This window comes from Bufo gargarizans, chromosome 6, assembly GCF_014858855.1.
Source record: "Bufo gargarizans isolate SCDJY-AF-19 chromosome 6, ASM1485885v1, whole genome shotgun sequence".
In the NCBI taxonomy this organism is placed as follows: Eukaryota; Metazoa; Chordata; class Amphibia; order Anura; family Bufonidae; genus Bufo; species Bufo gargarizans.
Window position 1 is genome coordinate 125,919,580 of NC_058085.1, and position 22,896 is coordinate 125,942,475.

Genomic DNA, 22,896 nt, shown 5'->3' on the forward strand with positions numbered 1-22,896 from the left:
ATCCATACATAAGTAATCCGCCCAACCTATTAAATCGTTATATGCTCAGCTCTTTCACTACAATGCTTCAGAAATAAATGCCATGCTAGACACTGGAAGCCACATTGTGTTCTAGATCCTTTTTCATTAGTGATTGGCTTTCCATGTTTATTTCCGGTACATCATCGGGTCTCAGTAAAACATTTTCAAAGGCGTTGTCACACCATACAAAATTGTCATTTGGTTTCCAAATCAAATTCTCACAAACAAAAGACCCTTTATTCATTATAGCTTAAATCTTATCACCAACGCTAACTTAATTTGCCTAGATATCAAAAAATATAAACTAATGTAGGGGATGCCAGGGAACATCATGGTCCCAATGGGGTAGTAGCAATCAAAGATAGGCCAAAGATAAACCTATATGATGCAGTATTCTACCACAGTCCTACAAAATGGGAGAGGATACTGCAAACGTGACAAACTGTAGACACACAAAATGGCTTCTGTAGTATGTAGTATATAGTGCAACATATAATACACATAAAACAAAAAACAAAAGTGATTTCCCTCATTAATTTAAGAAATCAATAGCAAAACAAAATTAGATGTATTTCCCCTGTTCTACTTAGGTTCCTCAGTGCACCCTTTGAAAACAAAGGAGATTGTGGAGTACATTGATAGAGTTGCCACTGTGCCACAGATACATGCAGGCTCACATTGGCCCATAGGGGTACAGGTGAATCCCCCAGAGGGCCCCTGAGCTAGGTGGGCTCCTTGTCTTCCCACCCCTGTAAAAGTGGCACAGTAGACTTACTGCACTACATACATATATTCAATGTACAGTACCTCAACCAGCCTAACTGCGTAGAATATTTAAGAAACTCCCCACTTTATAATTATAGACATGTTCATTTGGTAGAGATGACTTATAGGTACAAAGGGAAGACAGCCAGTATCCTCATTTTCAAGGGACCTGCCTTCTCAAAGTTGTTGCAGGGACCCCATAATCAATCATCTTTGTAGCGTCTTGCTGTTGTGTGAACAGGTATGTATCTGTATAAATACATTTTTACAGGTGGGCCCTAGACAGACCAGTCCATGACACCCTGATACTGATACCCCACCCTTGCTCCACCTGCTTTCTCTGCCAGCCTCCCCTTTCCTTGATTGACAGGCCAAGTTCTTGCATAGTCATCCCACTGGGGCTTGTCCATCAAGAAGGAGTGGGATGAGCTGGCACAGGAAGCAGGAGAAACAAGAGTGCTCAGAGTGGTTTAGGTCCACCTTTGAAGCACGTAAGTGCTCATTTGCATACTTTTTTGTCATTTTTTTCTAGAATGGTATCATTACATTCAGATGAGCTAGCCCTAGATTTAAAGAATAACTGTCATATTTTTATCAAAAAAGCAATTTTAGCATATGTTACTGTTCCAGCAGCATTATGCATAAAGCAATTTTTAGTTTCTTCACTTACCACTGTTTTCCTTGAGTTTTCCCCTTAGTTATGGCTGTTTTCAATCCTACATTATGAGGATCTTCTCAAGATGTCTCCTCTGCCACTTCTCTGAGGCCAAAACTGCATTCCCTCAGGTCACATATAAACTTGCTGTAGCCAGAAGCTTCCTGCCAGCCAATCAGATTGGATTAATAAGAGACACGCCTCCTCATTCTGAAGCCTAATCCAGGCATGAAGTGTGAAGGATCGTCCCTCTGTCTTCCTAGCCGGAGACAGATGAGCCATAGTAACGGTCTTTTAAGGGAGCAGTGGAAAGGGACAGGAGACATTATTGAAAGCTGTTATTATAAGGTAATTACAGATCTTTTGGCAATCATTAACAGACTAACTCAGGTATACATGCCTAGCTCTAATAAACTAGCAAAAAAGAAAATATAACTGTTATTCTTTAATTCTTGGTTTAACATTTAATTCTCTGGTAAGTGATTCCCCTCAATAGGTATTAGTATATGCCAGTACTTTAATATTGTTCTTTAAATGTTGGGCACACCCAATCTGCCTAAACACATCACTCCGTTAATTACATGGTATAACATCTAATATCCCAGAAGTGCAACAGAAAATAGTTTCAGATGCCACACCAATGATAACACACACCATAACCATCTATCAACAAATGGCATAATGCGCATTGACTACAACCTGACACTTTACAAGGAGAAGATAATACCCATAAAACAAATAATATTAGGACTGAATCCTTTATATAGTTATGAACAGGGGTGTAGCTACAGGGGGTGAAGCGGTATCAGTCGCACCTGTGCCCATCTGCCACATAAGAAGACAAAACAAAGTCACTTGTGGCCAGATAATTTGGTAATGTAATAATAGTTTATGCAAATAAAATGCCAACCATGAAATCCATAGATCCGGCTCCACCAGAACAAGAGTTTGTCTTGATGTACAGCTTGACACTCTGACTTAAAGAACGAAAGTCAAATGGAGGACCCCCACACACACTAAGACTTTCATAAGAAAACCACTTTAATGACCTGATGTAAACATCAACCTAAAAACATAGTTACTAACAGTTCCATGTATGAAGGGACTGTCCCTAATATGCAGAGACTGCCCTGCCAAATTGCGACAGTCCCAGGCCTAAAGTGAGTGTAGCTTATGCGAGTCGTGCCCATAAGCAGTGGTCCTGGGAGGTTTGGCATGTTTCCTGGGTGGGCTTACATGCCCTGAATAAAAAACTAGAAAAGAAACTAGAAATTATAATACTGTAAAACGAAAGATCATAAATACAGCCAGGTCCATAAATATTGGGACATTGACACAATTGTAAAATTTTAGGCCCTATATACCACCACAATGGATTTGAAATTAAACGAACAAGATGTGCTTTACCTGCAGACTGTCAGCTTTAATTTGAGGGTATTTACATCAAAATCAGGTGAACGGTGTAGGAATTACAACAGTTTTCATATGTGCCTCTGCAATGAGCAGGACACTGGGTCGGTGGGGTTGCTATGCAGTGGGTTAGTAAATATGTGTAAGAGTTTGTGATGCCAATTGCAGCTTGCCCAGGTACTATAGCAGGGCCCTTTAAGATGTTATAGCTCATATACCAGGTGAGGAGTGCCAGAGGGGGATAATGTCTCTGTGTAGTGTCAACGGTGTTTCCTACCTTGGTATGGCCGGACTCCTGAATCCTGGCTCACTTGCAATAAATCTGAGTGCTGTTAATAGGAGTTTTGATGGAATAATTGAGATCCAGACAGGAGATATCGTCCAACTCGTCTTTACTTGATGCAGCTTTAAATCCGTACAAGTTACAGCTTTAGTCTTTAGATTCCCAGCAGGTTTTGGCAATATGTGGCAGGAATGTATATGTATTCTGCTTCTTATCATATGCCTAGTAGATCTGGCAGGTATCTGTCTTCTGCTTTGTCTGTCTTCTGCTTTATAATGGGTCTGACTAGCTGAGGAGGAATTTGGCTTCTCCTGGACTTGGGAAATGTACTCACAGCTTGGCTCACAGGGTATGCTTCTTCCTGGAGGCTGGAGATGGCTGCTTCTCTGGTCGACCAGCTGAGGCGGATAACTCAGGCTGGGAAGATGGATCCTGACCTCAGCCAAGGCAGGATCCAGGGTTGGGATCCCTGGTTCTGGGAGCTCCTAATAACACAACCTACCCCAACAGGGGGTGGCTGGTAGACTCCCTAGACTTCCTTCTCCTTCTTATGATACAGGACATGGGAATGTCCCACTTCTGCTCATACAGGGGAGCCTAGACTGGAATGGACTATTCCAGTCTAGATATACTAAACTATTCTATAGACTGCCTACACATTCCTGCCACCTACTGGTGTACATGGAGAATTACAGCAATTTACATAAAACAGTCATAGGAAATCCATATAATGGAAAATGCAATGTAAGATTACACAGGATGATAACACATATGCACTTAACATCATGTAGCAGGGAAACAGAGTTTAATGACATACTTCAGGATGTTACACCTCCCACTTGTTAAGGGACCAAAAGTAATGGGACATAATAATCATAAATCAAATTCTAACTTTTTAACACTTGGTTGCAAATCCTTTGCAGTCAATTACAGACTGAAGTCTGGAATGCATAGACATCACCAGACGTTGGGTTTCATCACCAGACGGTGATGCTCTGCCAGGCCTCTACTGCAACTGTCTTCAGTTCCTGCTTGTTCTTGAGGCATTTTTCCTTCAGTTTTGTCTTCAGCAAGTGAAATGCATGCTCAATCAGATTCAGGTCAGGTGATTGACTTGTCCATTGCATAACATTCCACTTCTTTCCCTTAAAAAACTCTTTGGTTGCTTTTGCAGTATGCTTTGGGTCATTGATCATCTGCACTGTGAAGCGCCGTCCAATGAGTTCTGAAGCATTTGGCTGAATATGAGCAGATACTATTGCCCGAAACACTTCAGAATTCATCCTGCTGCTTTTGTCAGCAGTCACATCATCAATAAATACAAGAGAACCAGTTCCATTGGCTGACATACAAGCCCATGCCATGACACTACCACCACCATGCTTCACTAATGAGGTGGTATGCTTAGGATCATGAGAAGTTCCTTTCCTTCTCCATACTCCTCTCTTCCCATCACTCTGGTACAAGTTGATCTTGGTCTCATCTGTCCATAGGATGTTGTTCCAGAACTGTGAAGGCTTTTTTAGATGTCGTTTGGCAAACTCTAATCTGGCCTTCCTGTTTTTGAGGCTCACCAATGGTTTACATCTTGCGGTGAACCCTCTGTATTCACTCTGGTGAAGTCTTCTCTTGACTGTTGACTTTGGCACACATACAGCTACCACCTGGAGAGTGTTCTTGATCTGGCCAACTGTTGTGAAGGGTGTTTTCTTCACCAGGGAAATAATTATTTGGTCATCCACCACAGTTGTTTGCCGTGGTCTTCAGGGTCTTTTGGTGTTGCTGAGCTTACAGGTGCGTTCCTTCTTTTTAATAATGTTCCAAACAGTTGTTTTGGCCATGCCTAATGTTTTTTTTATCTATCTGATGGGTTTGTTTTGTTTTTTCAGCCTAATGATGGCTTGCTTCACGGATAGTGACAGCTCTTTGGATCTCATCTTGAGAGTTGACAGCAACAGATTCCAAATGCAAATAGCACACTTGAAATGAACTATGGACCTTATATCTGCTCATTGTAATTGGAATAATGAGGGAATAACACACCTGGCCATGAAACAGCTGAGAAGCTAATTGTCCAATTACTTTTAGTCCCTTAACAAGTGGGAGGCACATATGCAAACTGTTGTAATTCCTACACCGTTCACCTGATTTGGATGTACAGTACAGACCAAAAGTTTGGACACACCTTCTCATTCAAAGAGTTTTCTTTATTTTCATGACTATGAAAATTGTAGATTCACACTGAAGGCATCAAAACTATGAATTAACACATGTGGAATTATATACATAACAAAAAAGTGTGAAACAACTGAAAATATGTCATATTCTAGGTTCTTCAAAGTAGCCACCTTTTGCTTTGATTACTGCTTTGCACACTCTTGGCATTCTCTTGATGAGCTTCAAGAGGTAGTCACCTGAAATGGTTTTCACTTCACAGGTGTGCCCTGTCAGGTTTAATAAGTGGGATTTCTTGCCTTATAAATGGGGTTGGGACCATCAGTGCGTTGTGGAGAAGTCAGGTGGATACACAGCTGATAGTCCTACTGAATAGACTGTTAGAATTTGTATTATGGCAAGAAAAAAGCAGCTAAGTAAAGAAAAACGAGTGGCCATCATTACTTTAAGAAATGAAGGTCAGTCAGTCCGAAAAATTTGGAAAACTTTGAGTGTCCCCAAGTGCAGTCATAAAAACCATCAAGCGCTACAAAGAAACTGGCTCACATGCGGACCGCCCCAGGAAAGGAAGACCAAGAGTCACCTCTGCTGCGGAGGATAAGTTCATCCGAGTCACCAGCCTCAGAAATAGCAGGTTAACAGCAGCTCAGATTAGAGACCAGGTCAATGCCACACAGAGTTCTAGCAGCAGACACATCTCTAGAACAACTGTTAAGAGGAGACTGTGTGAATCAGGCCTTCATGGTAGAATATCTGCTAGGAAACCACTGCTAAGGACAGGCAACAAGCAGAAGAGACTTGTTTGGGCTAAAGAACACAAGGAATGGACATTAGACCAGTGGAAATCTGTGCTTTGGTCTGATGAATCCAAATTTGAGATCTTTGGTTCCAACCACCGTGTCTTTGTGGGACGCAGAAAAGGTAAACAGATGGACTCTGCACGCCTGGTTCCCACCGTGAAGCATGGAGGAGGAGGTGTGATGGTGCTTTGCTGGTGACACTGTTAGGGATTTATTCAAAATTGAAGGCATACTGAACCAGCATGGCTACCACAGCATCTTGCAGCGGCATGCTATTCCATCCGGTTTGCGTTTAGTTGGACCATCAATTATTTTTCAACAGGACAATGACCCCAAACACACCTCCAGGCTGTGTAAGGGCTATTTGACCATGCAGGAGAGTGATGGGGTGCTGCGCCAGATGACCTGGCCTCCACAGTCACCACACCTGGACCCAATCGAGATGGTTTGGGGTGAGCTGGGCCGCAGAGTGAAGGCAAAAGGGCCAACAAGTGCTAAGCATCTCTGGGAACTCCTTCAAGTCTGTTGGAAGACCATTTCAGATGACTACCTCTTGAAGCTCATCAAGAGAATGCCAAGAGTGTGCAAAGCAGTAATCAAAGCAAAAGGTAGCTACTTTGAAGATCCTAGAATATGACATATTTTCAGTTGTTTCACACTTTTTTGTTATGTATATAATTCCACATGTGTTAATTCACAGTTTTGATGTCTTCAGTGTGAATCTACAATTTTCATAGTCATGAAAATAAAGAAAACTCTTTGAATGAGAAGGTGTGTCCAAACTTTTGGTCTGTACTGTACACACAAAGATGCTGCATGCTAATGAGCTGATTTGAGTCCAGCGTGATGTCATTGAGTCCAGCATTTATTTAATTCAAAGCTATAGCCACTCCCCTGCCCAACTGCTGCTGATTCATATCGCAAAAAATTGTCATTCAGCAGCAGGTGGGCGGGGAGAGTCAGGAGCTCATGAATATTCAGGACTCATCATCATCAGCTGGAGCTTTTCAATACAAGATGTTGACATATTGACTGGGTCAATTAAAGAAAGTGACCCAGCATTTTGCTAAGAGAATCAGTCACTTATTTATGTTGCCCTTAGTTAGGACACCATAAAACTGGTGACAGGTTCCCTTTAACTACCTTAAGACCGCCTAACGCATGGATGCTTCCAGGGGGCGGTCGATTCATTCCTCCTGGACGCATCCGTGCGTCATCTCGCGAGACGCGAGATTTCAGTCTGAGCCGGCCCACGCATGCGCATTGCGGGCCGGCAAAAGTTGAAGAACAATTTTGTCACCAGCCTGCCAGCCAATGATCGTTGCTGGCAGGCTGGCGATTTTCAAAAACTCAAATCAGAAGCCATCTAACACCTTATATTTATAAATATAAGGTGTTAAATGGCTTCCCTGCTCCTCTGCTGGTCCTTTTCGTCGGTTGGTCTCAGCAGAGGAGCAGGCATCACAGTGAGTAGCACCAAACACTACACCTTAGCCCCAGATAACCCCCCAGCACCCCAATTAACCCCTTGATCACCCCTTCTTGCCCCTGTCAATCACCTAGTGAAAGGGAAAAAAGTGATTAGTGTAAACTGTCACTTTTTTTTTCCACTGGTATTGACTGATAGGTTTTAGGATAGTTTAGGCCCCTTGGTTAGGTAGTTAATGTCGGTTAGCGCCCAGCCCACCGCACCGCAGTCACTTATTTGCTGATTAGCGTATCGCTAATAAGCTTTTGTACTTTTATAGTATCTGTAAGTGATCAAAACTGATCACAGTCAGATCTATAATAGTATTAGTGTCACCTTAGCTCGCCCTCCACCCAAAACACAGTGTTTGCCCGATCAGGCCTGATCGCTCGCCCACATAGAGTCCCTGAGGTGCTGGCAAACCCTGATTGGCAGTCCCCAACTTCAGCCGCACCTGTAGTTCCCCCTTTCACCGCTCAGTCTGGAGTTCGGGTTGAGACAGCTCAGATCGGTTCGGCACTGGGATTTTTTGAGCTGTTCTTGACTGCGGAGCTCTTGGACATAGTCGTGGCAGAAACAAATCGGTATGCCACTCAATTTATAGCCGCCAACCCGGGAAGCTTTTATGCCCAGCCTTTCCGGTGGAAACCAGTCCAAGTTTCCGAAATAAAAATTTTTCTGGGCCTTCTCCTCAACATGGGTCTAACCAAAAAGCATGAATTGCGGTCATATTGGTCCACAAACCTAATTCATCACATGCCCATGTTCTCTGCTGCTATGTCCAGGACACGATTTGAGACCATCCTGCGTTTCCTGCACTTTAGCGACAACACCACCTCCCGTCCCAGAGGCCACCCAGCTTTTGACCGGCTCCACAAAATTCGGCCCCTCATAGACAACTTCAACCAGAAATTTGCAGATTTGTATACCCCTGAGCAAAACATCTGCGTAGACGAGTCCATTATACAGGTCCTTCTAAAAAAATTAGCATATTGTGATAAAGTTCATTATTTTCTGTAATGTACTGATAAACATTAGACTTTCATATATTTTAGATTCATTACACACCAACTGAAGTAGTTCAAGCCTTTTATTGTTTTAATATTGATGATTTTGGCATACAGCTCATGAAAACCCCAAATTCCTATCTCAAAAAATTAGCATATCATGAAAAGGTTCTCTAAACGAGCTATTAACCTAATCATCTGAATCAACTAATTAACTCTAAACACCTGCAAAAGATTCCTGAGGCTTTTAAAAACTCCCAGCCTGGTTCATTACTCAAAACCGCAATCATGGGTAAGACTGCCGACCTGACTGCTGTCCAGAAGGCCATCATTGACACCCTCAGGCAGGAGGGTAAGACACAGAAAGAAATTTGTGAATGAATAGGCTGTTCCCAGAGTGCTGTATTAAGGCACCTCAGTGGGAAGTCTGTGGGAAGGAAAAAGTGTGGCAGAAAACGCTGCACAACGAGAAGAGGTGACCGGACCCTGAGGAAGATTGTGGAGAAGGACCGATTCCAGACCTTGGGGGACCTGCAGAAGCAGTGGACTGAGTCTGGAGTAGAAACATCCAGAGCCCCCGTGTACAGGCGTGTGCAGGAAATGGGCTACAGGTCAAGCCACTTTTGAACCAGAAACAGCGGCAGAAGCGCCTGACCTGGGCTACAGAGAAGCAGCACTGGACTGTTGCTCAGTGGTCCAAAGTACTTTTTTCGGATGAATGTCATTCGGAAATCAAGGTGCCAGAGTCTGGAGGAAGACTGGGGAAAGGGAAATGCCAAAATGCGTGAAGTCCAGTGTCAAGTACCCACAGTCAGTGATGGTCTGGGGTGCCATGTCAGCTGCTGGTGTTGGTCCACTGTGTTTTATCAAGGGCAGAGTCAATGCAGCTAGCTATCAGGAGATTTTGGAGCACTTCATGCTTCCATCTGCTGAAAAGCTTTATGGAGATGAAGATTTCATTTTTCAGGACGACCTGGCACCTGCTCACAGTGCCAAAACCACTGGTAAATGGTTTCCTGACCATGGTATTACTGCGCTCAATTGGCCTGCCAACTCTCCTGACCTGAACCCCATAGAGAATCTGTGGGATATTGGGAAGAGAAAGTTGAGAGACGCAAGACCCAACACTCTGGATGAGCTTAAGGCCGCTATCGAAGCATCCTGGTCCCCCATAACACCTCAGCAGTGCCACAGGCTGATTGCCTCCATGCCACGCCACATTGAAGCAGTCATTTCTGCAAAAGGATTCCCGACCAAGTATCGATTGCATAACTGAACATAATTATTTGAAGGTTGACTTTTTTTGTATTAAAAACACTTTTCTTTTATTGGTCGGATGAAATATGCTAATTTTTTTAGATAGGAAATTTGGGTTTTCATGAGCTGTATGCCAAAATCATCAATATTAAAACAATAAAAGGCTTGAACTACTTCAGTTGGTGTGTAATAAATCTAAAATATATGAAAGTCTAATGTTTATCAGTACATTACAGAAAATAATGGACTTTATCACAATATGCTAATTTTTTTAGAAGGACCTGTACATTTTACCGGGCGCCTTGGCTTCAAACAATACATCCCAAGCAAGCGCGCCCAGTATGGGGTCAAATTGTATAAGCTCTGAGAAAGGGCCACAGGCTATACCTACAAATTTCAGATCTATGAGGGTAAAGATCAGACCCTGGAGCCGGTCGGTTGCCCTGACTACCTGGGGAGCAGTGGGAAGACTTATTTGGCAAGGGGTACCATCTTTATGTGGACACTTTCTACACAAGTGTGCCCCTCTTCAGGCATTTGTTCCTAGAACAGATTGGCTGCTGTGGCACCGCGCGAACTAGTCGCGCGGGCTTCCCCCAACGGGTCATTACCACCCGTCTTGCAAGGGGGGAGAGGGCTGCCTTGTGTAATGAAGAACTGCTCACGGTGAAATGGAGAGACAAGCGTGACGTTTACATGCTCTCCTCCATCCATGCAGACACGACAATACAAATAGAACAGGCAACCAGTGTCATTGAAAAGCCCCTCTCAGTCCACGACTATAACCTTCACATGGGAGGGGTGGACTTCAATGACCAGATGTTGGCTCCGTATTTAGTTTCCTGACGCACCAGACGCTGGTATAAGAAGGTGTCTGTATATTTGAATCAATTGGCTGTATATAATAGTTTTGTTCTCTCCCAGAACAGGGTCCTTCCTCAAATTTCAGGAAGAGATCATCGAGAACCTCCTGTATCCAGGAGGTTCCGTGGCCCCATCCACCAGTGTAGTTAGCCGTCTACACGAGCGACATTTCCCCAATGTCGTTGCTGGTACCTCAACCCAACCGTCACCCCGAAAAAGATGTTGTGTCTGTAGCAGGAGTGGAATAAGGCGTGACACCTGCTATTTCTGTCCTGACTGCCCTGACCACCCTGCCCTATGCTTAGGGGAGTATTTCCGGAAGTACCACACAGGTACACTTAGCATAGGGATCACATCTCACAGGACAGGTACACAGGGCTATTAGGGCCCATTCACACACAGCTGCTGCAAACCTCTCCTTTCACCTGGGACAAAGTGCTTAATGTACTTCGCCACATCTTTGGGCGATTTGCGCTTTGCACATTGACCCATGGGGAAGGAGAGGTTTGTCCTATAAAGGTAAAAAAAAAAAAAAAAAACACCAGTAAGCAAAAAAGTTAACGTTCAGTTCAAAAAGTTAAATGAAGTTTATATGTTCTGTTCAAATGTTATTATAAAGTTAATAATGCGTTGCGTCCTGGTTTTTTCTTTTCTTTTTTTTTTTTTTTTTTTTTTTTACCTTCCAGGTGGACCAACCGATCGACTAGCTGCAGCACTGATGTGCATTCTGACAGAAGCATTGCGCTGCTGTCAGATTTCACAAAAGTCGGTGTATGCGGCGCTGCAAGACGAGATTTCTCCTCTGCAGTAAAAGATACGTTTGCCGAGGCATATGAGCTGAGGAGGTGGCGGTGTTCCTATGCTTTGGCAAACACTTTGTATATAAAAAATAAATAAAAAATCTCGGCAATGATATATTCATTCACATCGATTGATGTGAATGGAGAAATCGGGTTTGCCAGGGCATATGAGCTAAGTGGGTATGGATGTTGGGCGAGCTCCTATGTCCTGGCAGACGCCTTTCCCCTCCTTTTTTGGCAGAGATTTTTTCATCCACATTGATCGATGTGAATGAAGAAATCTGTGCCATTCATTTTTTCTTTCAGCCCAGAGGCTGAACGAAAAAAAAAATATCTCATTACCGCAGTGGGATCTGTCAGGTAAGTAATCATCTATTCTTATCACACATCGATCCACTGAGTTGTCCGTTTTCCTCTTCAAACTAGACAATCCCTTTAATTCGCTCAAAATGAAAACAAGCCTGCTTAGATAATGATTTGAGCCCTACAATGTCCCCTATGACAGCACCGACCACCAGTAAAGTACTTCAGAGAGCCCTCATCAGTTCCCTACCCCCAAAGGCAACATGAAACCTAATTTCTCTTGAACCATGTAAGTCATTACCATATAATATGCTCTTCAACCATCATGTTGTTTTTAGGCCAAACATTCTGTACTGATTAATTTCTTAATATATCTTTATATTGGAAAGAGCTCAATTCTTAGACCCCTTCAAGGCCCCTGCATAGAATAATTCATTCCCCACTAGAGGGCACTATCAACCCTTATTTCTTATCCATAGTACTATATTCCCTACACTCCCACAGAAGTGAATGGAGCAGCTGTCACACATGCAATACCACTCCATTCTCGTGGGGATCTCTGTTGTGGTTGCTACATGCCTCAGCGGTTGCACAGCCAGTGATCAGACACTTATACCTATGCCCTACTTATAATATCAGTACAAAATAAGTCATACTCAGCAATTCTGTATGCAGTGGTTCCAGGAGACTGGCTACACACCCCCTTTGCCCATGCCACTTTGTACAGCCTTCTTCTCCTTCTCCTCTAGCACCCCACCATCTCAATGCATTTTGGGTGGACCCCCTGTGTCTAAGTACATGGAGGCTGCTTTCCAGGACAAAGCAGCAATCCACGCAGTGCCAGATGATTTGCCAACTATTCTAGTAGTCTGGGAGATCTCTCCTTTTTGCAGGAGCTTCCCAGACATTCCAGGACAGTTGACAAGTATGGGATAAGTGTTGTTAGCGGTAAAACCCTTTTCAGAGTTTACTGAATATTATTTTACTGTTCAGCTCAATGTATGCAGTTAGATACTTATCTCCCCCTAGTGGTGACTGCAGGCAACCAGAGAGGATAATTTAACTCTAGGTGTATGCAGGGGATCTGGAGCTCTGCATCAATCAAACTGAGCATCTATAAAGATATATTATCAACACAGAATTATTGATCTATTAGGTTACAAAACCAATATTCAAGGGTGAACATTCCCTTTAAGGTTTAAATTACTAACACTTCAAAATAACCAGATATAAGAATCAATAAATCAGGCAGACATGATAGAAGTGCATGAGAAAGCTGATGAGTTTATTAGATATAGAAAATAGAGAGGCCTCAAAAAGTAGCACAAGAAATGCAGACATAAATTGGTGTCAGTGACCTTGTCGATTAGCTCAGCACACCATAATGGTCATCTTTATGATTGCAGGGCAGAGTTGGCTTGTGTAGTCTATGGCTCCCCAGCTGCTGCAGAACCTCAGATACCCATATGCATTCTGGGATTTTTAATTCCTAAACAACAGGAGTACCACAGGTTGCCTGCCACTAAAACAAGTTATATTAGATATATCACATCTCAGAAATCTGTGCTGAATACGGCGACAGGTTTAGATTAGTAGGTTGATTGCTGGACTTTCTCCCGTGAGGACACCACTTTTCCGTCAATAGTATCCTCAATAATGGTACGGATGTTTCGTATGGTTTGAGGAGCTGCAATTATTTAAAAAAAATGTTTAGTGGAAAATTGCAAATAAGCTGAATTTATATGTGTGTATGCTGTGAGGCCGCATTATACATGCATCATAGTAACTAAACTAGTGGCCTTATGTAAATACCATATGTAAACCATTGGGATATCACTATGAATCAGGCCAAATAACAAATATGGCTCTGTTACATCTGACATGCTCAATTCTTATTGGGAATTGCCACCAAGTTTCTAGGTGCCGCACATGAGTCTAGATCGCTATTTTTTATTTTCCTACTGCCCCTGTTCCCCTGTTGTGAGAACACAAAGTTGCGCTGAAATACACAGGACTGCTGTGCTGTGCTAATGCAGAGGACTTGTGTGCATGCACAGCAGTCCTGACAATGTGCTTAATGCGCAGCAGTCCTGACAGTGTATTTCAGCACAGCTCTGAGCAGTAACAGCAGCGGAACAGGGAGCAGTAGGAAAATAGTGACCTGGACTCCTTATCTGCAGTACTTCTCATATATTACTGCAGATAACAGTCCAAGACTGTAGTGAGAAGTTCAGTTTCATCTTCTGTACATATGGATTTTATATAATGATAGGTGGCCAAGTGGAGCTTGGTGGAGAATGAAAAAAGTGACCTAGCAGCCAGTGCTGTATTTGCCGCAGAGCAAAAGGGGCAGCTGCCCCGGGCCCAGTTGCTCCTTGGGGCGCAAGGCAGCTCTGTTTCCCGACTCCCACATTCACTTGTTGTCTATGCGAGCGAGCGGTGTGTGGCTTGCTGCTCGCATTAGTGACGGACTTGTCTGTCAATTACTTACTGCCGAGTTTGCCGGCCAGTGCCATGCTAGCTCCTCCTCCCGACCTTCGACCCGGGCCTGCCCTTGCGTCCCTACGGTACGTACACTGCCTGCCTCTGCGCCACATTCTCCCGCTGCCGCCTGCCCCGGCCCTCAGGTTCCTCAAGTTGCAAAGGTGGCCGCGTCACAGAGGAGACAGACACTCACTTGAGTCACTGTCACCTCTAGACTATCTGTAAGTAAGTCGCTTGTCGCTGGTGTGCACTGCAGGCTCGCTTTTCAAAAGTAAGTGGAACTGTCTGAATGGCTGTACAGTTCAGTCAGAGTGGCATGTGAGTCTGTGACACATGATGTGGCAATAATAATGTGTCTGCTGCCTGGACCAGTATCTGTACACGTATGTATGGCATAACTAATGGAATGACACATCACACATAACATGACATGAGTGACACAGGTCTTTACCAGGCTGCGTCCTGTGTCACTCATGTCATGTTATGTGTGATTTGTCATTCCATTAATTATGCCATACGTACATGTACAGATACTGGTCCTATACTCCTGTGAGGCTGCAAGCCAGGGGTGTGGTGTGGACCCACTCCTGAGACTGCATGTGCTTACAGTCCCTAAATAAATAATACTGCAGTAATTAGCAACCGTATGACAGGCGTTTATCACCAATCCTCAGGACGACCGTCGCTTGGAAGAGCTTAAAGTGTAACTGCCATTTAATTATTATTTTTTTGCTAAAGTGTAGGGCAAGTGATTGGTAACATTTTTAGAATATAGTTTATTTAGCCGAAACGTTTAATTTTAGTAGAAAACTGTGGCTGAAATGGCCCTTAGCAGCTCTCTCTGAAATTAGCGTTGCTAAGGGCCACCCGTCTTCTATTTGAAAAGGAGAGAGGGGCTGTGCGGGAGCTGTGCTTCTGCCTCCCGTGCTCCCCCGGTGGCCACGGGCGTCTTAAAATCGAATGCTCGGGTACACTAACTAACCTGCCTTTCCTGCGATAATCACTCATGAAGACTGATGGACCTTAGCATTTCAGAGAACGCTGCTAAGGGCCATTTCAGCCACAGTTTTCTACTAAAATTAAACGTTTTGGCTAAATAAACTATATTGTAAAAATGCTGCCTATCACTTGCCCTACACTTTAGCAAAAAAATTATAATTAAATGGCAGTTACACTTTAAATAGAGGTGGGGTAAAGCATGCTTCCTGCACCTCTATTTAAATGCCATGATGCTGATGGAAACACATAGGGCCCTGAAAGGGTGAATAGTTAAATCACTGGAGGTCTAGGACAGGATCCAGGGGGCCCAAGGAAATTCTTGCCCAGGGTCCAATCAATATTAAAGACGGCCCTGCTAGCAGCTGGTATCTTACATTGTTCTTGGCTGTAAGGTATTCCACAAGCCTAATATATAATAAAATGTACCCAACTGAAAGATTGTTACTCTTTAAGACACGATTATGGTTTGAGGGTTTCTCCATGATTTTTATATTGATGGAGTATCCTTAGGATAGGTCATCAATATCAGATCGGTGGAGGGGTATGTCTCCCAACACTCTTGCTGATTGGTTGCTCTGCAGTAGCTCCAGCACAAAAATAGGTATTGGAAGTACACAACTCTGTTCACTGTTTCCACATAATGGACAGAGTTGTGTTGTCCTGGCGCTGTGTTGTCAGGAGGCAGTCCCCTGCTTGTCTGACATTGATGACCTTTCCTATGGAAAGGCCATCAATTTAAAAATCGTGGACAACCCCTTAAAGACCTCAGTTGTATTAGGACAAAGTCCATTTTGAGATACTATTGGCACATCTCAGCAGTTCCAACATAAGTTAATATTATTTTAATAAAACATCTTGGAATATAATATACTTACATTCTTTGTATGAAATACTGTGGGAAAAAGAAAAAGAGAGCGAATAAATTGTTAATCACTGCTTTCAGAAAATATGTATTTGGCATCATCTGTCATTGGCAGCATATTTAAGGCCTGAAGGGTTTCCATATAGAATAATGGAATGATTCAAGTCTGGATCCCCAAAGGAGACTGTTGTCTTAGATATTAAATAGAATAAGGCAGAAATAAGGTCCCTCCGACTTCTGGGCTTGGATGCCAAGGGGATCCAACAACCCCTCCTCAATATGCTATGATCAATACATAGTTTGTGAGAAGGTTTTACATTTTGCATTGAGGGACCGGGCCCAGGAACTTTAGCTTATGACTCTGGTAGCAAAATTCAGCTGCCAAGGAAACATTCTTGGGCTCTGATGCTGAAAGGCACCCAACAACCCCTCTTCCACATGCCATAAATGGTACATAATGGCAGAGGAACAGATTACGGATTCTGCATCTGCAGGCCAGGAACTTCAACTTATGCCTCTGGCTGCAACTGCCAAGGTAAACCAAAGAGGCTGTGAGGTTACCAAGGTTATGTATTTGTCTATACTGGTCTAATAAGGCTTGATTGGGCTGAGAATTAAGCTTTCCATGTTTCCCACATGTGATCCCACACTATACTGATGACATAAGCAAGGCATTGGAGGATGCAACTATGGCATGCTTGTTCATTTATTGACACCTTAGGATGCAATGTCAATGAGATTTTCAGTCACTTTAATCACTGTAACTTTGTGGTCTAACCCAATGATTGCCCATTCTTGTTAGTGGTCAATATCCTTGTATTTTTACTTACCTGGCACCTTCACCCTCCAAGAGACGCCTGTAGGTTTCGATTTCCTGTTCCAGACGGGTTTTCACATCCATGAGTATTTTGTACTCATAGCTCTGGCGTTCCATATCTGACCTTAATTCTGCCAGCTGAGCTTCAACACTGCTGATCATGTCCTGTATCTGAGAGAGCTGCATACAGTACCGGCCTTCTGTTTCTGCTAAGGTGCCTTCCAGTGCCACTTTCTATAGAAAAGAGTACCATTTAGGATAAGCTGTTATATAATAATTGAACATATCAGAGTTAATATTGGAACCAGATGTCACCATGTTTAGTTGTGCCTGAAGTTCAATCTCCAGGCTTTGGAAGGTACGTTTGAGGTCGGTCATTTCTGTTTTGCTGGACTGGATTTGTTCACTGTGGCTTGCAACTTCTTTGTTCAGTTCCTCTGTCTATGGCATGAATATTGAATATGAAGGGTGAATATGTTGCTCGACATGATAGCCATTGAGAAACATTCCAAATTAAAATGTTTGCTCACCTGCTTGAAGTACCAGGCCTCAACTTGCTTACGGTTCTCTGCAGCCAGCCCTTCGTATTGGTCTCTCATGTCAGACAAAATCTTACTTAGGTCAATACCTGGGGCAGCATCCATCTCTACATTGACATGGCCGCCAACTTGTCCACGAAGAGAATTCATTTCCTATACAACAAAATAAGCGTTATGGCCTATATCTTTTTGAATAGTGCCTAAAAAAATCTAATCTCCGTGATGATCAGTCCTACCTCTTCATGGTTCTTCTTCAGGTAAGCCATTTCTTCCTTCATGCTCTCAAGCTGCAACTCCAGATCTGATCTACAAAGAGTAAGTTCATCCAAGACTCTGCGTAGTCCATTGATGTCACCTTCAACGTTCATACGCAGGTTCATTTCAGTTTCATACCTGATTGAAAGGAGATAAGTCAAAATATAACTCTTCTTTTGATGATGGCATGCTGTAAGGCTTTTCCACTTTTGCAAATCCTTACTTGCTAGAAGAGTTATTTGTTTATAAGTTGATCAAATTATTCCCATGCAGGGACCAATGACCTCCTGTAATGTGTTGGGAAATCTGGTAGTAATGACTCAGTTTCTCTGCAACACCACCACTGGTGAAAATAAACATCACATGGTCCCATACAACTCAATAGGTTGCCTGTGTAATATAGGACAAGTAACCACTCAACATTCTGGCATCATTTATGCAATGCCAAGTTATGATTCTTGACTGGTCTTGCAATGACAAAGAATCACCAAAATGATTACCAATAGGCAAAGTTATATACTCATGTCACATATAACTAGGGCAAAACACTTACTTGGTCCTGAAGTCATCAATAGCCAATCTGGAGTTATCAATCTGAAGGAGCAGGCTGGCATTGTCCATGGTAGCATTGAGGATCTAAGAGTTCAAAAAAAGCACATTCTGGTTATCATCTATAGCAAGCTATTATATTCCATTGTATTTGGGCATAAGGGCCCAGAGTGTCAGGGGGTTCCACCTCAATCAGTAAAGCAGCTATGTACTGTCTATTAGATTGCTAAGGAGACGATGATGAGTTATTTGGAAGCAAAGGGCCCATATAATGTTTTGGCACTTGGGTCCTCTGCTGTCTGTGTCCACCTGTAACTGTAGGACCAAAAGTTGGAAAAACCTGATATGGTAATGCAGATGTGAAATTGTTTTTTAATAAAGTCTTATTATGTGTCCTATATGAAATCTATATGGTAACAAAAACCTTCTGTCAGTGCCCAAATGCCTAGCGGTTGAGAACGCCATTGACCCTCATTCTGCCACTGTAGAACTATTATCTTTCATCAATGTGGCCCTAAACCTAAATCCAAACAAGGGCAACATCTGCATAGAGTTTGTATGTGAGTTTTTCCAGGCATTTGTGAAGTTGGATATGTATGAAATTATCCTTGTGTGTTTGTGTTAGAGACATTCAATTATGAACCCCATTATGGTCAGGAACTGATGTGAGTAATGGCAATTTCAGTACAGTGCTGTAGAAAACATTAGTACCATATAATTACACCCATATCATTATTTTTCTCCTTACCATGTTATCATAAAGAGCCTCTTTTTTAACCTGATACCAGACCTTGATATAAATTAAATTTGAATTTAATAAATAACTTAACATTTCTCATATTAATCGCGCACAGTCATACAAGCCCCATATTGATGACATCATCTGTATGCATCAATGATAGGCAGATAGTATGGGAAGGTAATTGTTCAATGTGATTAGTTATACAATCAGAAAGTATCTCGTGAGGTTACCTTAAAGGTGTAGTCTACAGTCTTAACAAATCTGACAGCAGTTTTAGTACTTGCTGGGTACAGTATACATCAGATGTGTTGTTTTGTTTATGGGCTACTTGGGACGGAATAGTTCAAGATACAGGAAACCATTATTCACACATGGATACAAACCATTCTCGTATACATACAGCAAGATACAGCATCCACATATATAACAGTACTCTACATGGATGTATGAGAGAAGAACTAAAAATGTAACAAAATGTTTGTCCTACCTTGTTGCGAAGGTCTTCAATGGTTTTGTAATAATGGCTGTAGTCATGATCTGGCCTTGGTGCTTGTTTTTCATACCATTCACGAATCTTAATCTCCAGTTCAGTATTGGCCTTCTCCAGGGAGCGTACTTTGTCCAAATATGAGGACAGACGGTCGTTCAGGTTTTGCATAGTCTCCTTCTCACTTCCTTGGAGAAGACCATCTCCTCTATGTCCACCTCCAAAGTAATAATTAGATGAATAGCCACCATCTACCCCATCAGCTAGACCACCAAATCCTCCACCTAGGCTACTTCCAAGCCCGCTAGCCCCAGAGGACATCACTCTAGAAGTGGAGATGGAGATATTTCTGCCACCACTGCCTCCATGGATGCTAGATGGCTTGTAACTACCTACAGACAACCGACTTGAGCCACCACCATGGACACCTAATCCCAATCCACCTGAGGATCCAGAGGATCTAGTGCTCTGCTTGATACTGTATGAGGAGGACATGATGCAATTCTAACACCTGTCTGTATAAGTGCTACCTTTGATAGTTGGTTAGGTGTAGGAATCCAGACTTTCCATCCTTCTTTTTATACAAGTGGATATGGGTGTGACTTTTACGTAAGCATTGGTCCTTTTACAGAGTCATCAGATTTGATTTGCATGCCAACATTTGCAAGAGAAGCGGGATTCATCATTACCTGTATGCGTTTCATCATATTACAACCCCCCCCCCCCCCTTTATTTTTCTTCTTCTCTTAAGTCTCCTTACACAAAGTGCTTTCACTCATGCAGGAGGAGGTATTGTATGAGTGTACAGCGTTAGTTCCTAAAACAAAAGCTCTGATTCACATTGAGTCAGGGAGGCACCCGGCCCCAAGGCTATGCTTTTGACATTCTTCTACCTTACCCAGGTAAGAAATACGGTAACCCTTCCTAATTCAGGAAAGTTTAGGAAATAAACTGAAATTGGAGCTTGTGTTGTTGCAGACAATTTATGACTCCATCATTACAATGTTAACCCTATAGTCTTATGTCCACTGGTAAAAAGTCCAATAAATAGCATTCATATTACACTGGAACCCCTTAGAGTAATAGCATAACAGTACTACTGGTACCTCTTATACCTCTAGAACTGCTAGTACACATGTAGGCTATGATTTTTTCACTTATTTCATATACTTTTATATCAAAATAAATTTATATCCTAGGCTGTATAAACCTACTACCTATCACAGTACTGGGCTGTTTTTCATTAGGTCCACTAAAGGAGATGATCATGAGGACCCAACATTAGAGTTGAGCGGACACCTGGATGTTGGGGTTCGAGGAGTTTGGCCAAACTTGAAAAGAGAGTTCGGGTTCGGGACCCGAACTTGACCCCGAACCCGAACCTCATTGAAGTCAATGGGGACCCGAACGTTTGGGCACTAAAATGATTCTAAAATAGTCCTGGAAAGGGCTAGAGGGCTGCAAAAGGCATCAACATGTCCTTAAGAGCATGGCAACTGTTCTGCAAACAAATGTGGATAGGGAAATGACTTAAAATAACATAAAATACAGAAAAATTTAAAATAACAATCTGGATCTAGGAGTAGGAGGTTGAGGAGGCGGTGGATGGGTGGTTGTGGCGGTGTAGGTTGACGTGGCGGTATAGGTGGAAGCGGCAGTGAAGGAGGAATAGGTAGCCAACACTGATTTGTATTATTTTTTATTTTTAAATTGGGACATTTCAAAATATTGGGACATATAGCAAAATAAAACAAAGAATAAGTGCACAGGAGTACAAGAATGGATGGTTGAGTCTGGTATAAATGTCTATTCTGCACAAGGTACGGACAAGTCCTGTGGGATCCATGCCTGGTTCATTTTAATAAGCGTAGGCTTGTCCACATTGGCTGCGGCCTGTGATAATGCTCTCTGCCATGCTAAACACTGGCTGCAGGGCAGATCAGCACCTCCAAGGCTGACGAAGCTTTTCCACATTTTGGCCATGCTAACCCTGCCTTCTCAGGTGCTACAGGTGCCCCAGCTGCGTTGGCGACCTCTTCCTCCTCCTCTGCCTTCGCCTTGTGCTTCCACTGTGCCCCCGCTGTCAGGTGGGAATGCTATCATTCATCAGTGTGCGCTTGTAGTCGCGCATCTTCCGATCAGTAACAGATGTTTTCGCAAAATTTAGTTCCCTGTCAGCAATGCACAGCAGGGGTTCATTCACAGCAAAAGGGGGTTCATGTCACCCAGCAATAGAACAGAGGATTTTTAGAGATTTAGGCCCCTGTCACCCAGGCACAGCAGGGGTTTATTCATGGCAAAAAGGGGTTATTGTCACCCAGCAATACAACAGAGGAGTTTGAGAGATTTAGGCCCCTGTCACCGAGGCACAGCAGGTTTTTGTATACGCCAAAAATGGTAAAATGTCACCCGATAATTGCATTTTTTTTCAATTTAGGGCACTAAAATGTGCACTTTTTTGCATTAAAATGGCTCTAAAATAGTCCTTGAAAAGGCTAGAGGGATTTAAAAGGCAGTAAAATGTGCTTAAGAGCATGGCAACTGCTCTGCAAACAAATGTGGATAGGGAAATAACTTAAAATAAAATAAAATAACTAAAAGTTACTAATTATTAACCTGCAACTCAGAGGAGGTGGATATGGAGTTGGAGGTTGAGGAGGTGGTGAATGTGGTGTTGTAGGTGGAGGCAGCAATGGAGGAGGAGGAGGTAGCCAACAATGTTTCTTTTTAATTTTTTTATTGGGGTAGGTAGCCCCCAAAATATTTGGACAAATAAAAAAGAAGAAAACAAAGAATCCTTGCACTTGACTTGAGTACAAGAATGTATGTTTGATGGTGGTATAAATGTCTATTCTGCACAAGGTACAGAAAAGTCTTGTGGGATCATTTTAATGAACGTGAGCTTGTCCACGTTAGCTGTGGACAGGCGGCTGCGCTTGTCTGTCATAACGCCCCCTGCCGTGCTAAACACATGTGCAGACAATACACTGGCTGCAGGGCAGGCCAACACCTTCAAGGCGTAAAGGGCAAGCTCAGGCCATGTGCCCAATTTGGAGACCCAGAAGTTGAAGGGGGTAGACCCGTCATTTAGTACGTGTAGGTGTGTGCACACATACTGCTCCACCATGTTGGTGAAATGCTGCCTCCTGCTAAGACGTTCCATATCAGCTGGTGGTGCTGGTTGTTGTGGCTTGCTGAAAAAGCTTTTCCACATTTCGGCCATGCTAACCCTGCCTTCTGAGGTGCTGGCGGTGCCCCAGCTGGGTTGGCGACCTCTTCCTCATCCTCCCCCTTGTGCTTCCACTGTGCCCCCGCTGTCAGGTGGGAATGCCACCAGCAGCGGGTCTACCAGCG

General features: G+C 43.1%; 1 protein-coding gene across 1 annotated transcript; it reads right to left on the reverse strand.

Annotated features, from left to right (window-relative positions):
- Positions 1 to 13,068: 13,068 nt before the first annotated feature.
- LOC122940114 (keratin, type I cytoskeletal 19-like) lies at positions 13,069 to 20,118 on the reverse strand. The gene is made up of 8 exons (XM_044296489.1): positions 19,543 to 20,118; positions 18,318 to 18,400; positions 17,746 to 17,902; positions 17,501 to 17,662; positions 17,286 to 17,411; positions 16,984 to 17,204; positions 16,167 to 16,183; positions 13,069 to 13,495 (listed from the first exon to the last, which is right to left on the reverse strand). The coding sequence occupies exons 1-8, from the start codon at positions 20,035 to 20,037 to the stop codon at positions 13,398 to 13,400; spliced, it is 1,359 nt and encodes a 452-aa protein (XP_044152424.1). The 5' UTR covers positions 20,038 to 20,118; the 3' UTR covers positions 13,069 to 13,397.
- Between the last annotated feature and the right edge of the window lie 2,778 nt (positions 20,119 to 22,896).

Coding starts and splice junctions, on each gene's coding strand:
- LOC122940114 (XM_044296489.1), bottom strand. CDS start 20,037: ATGTCCTCCTCATACAGTATCAAGCAGAGCACTAGATCCTCTGGATCC. Junction 17,903..18,317: donor ATTGATGACTTCAGGACCAA/GTAAGTGTTTTG, acceptor CCTTTCAATCAG/GTATGAAACTGAAATGAACC. Junction 17,412..17,500: donor AGGCCTGGTACTTCAAGCAG/GTGAGCAAACAT, acceptor TTCATGCCATAG/ACAGAGGAACTGAACAAAGA.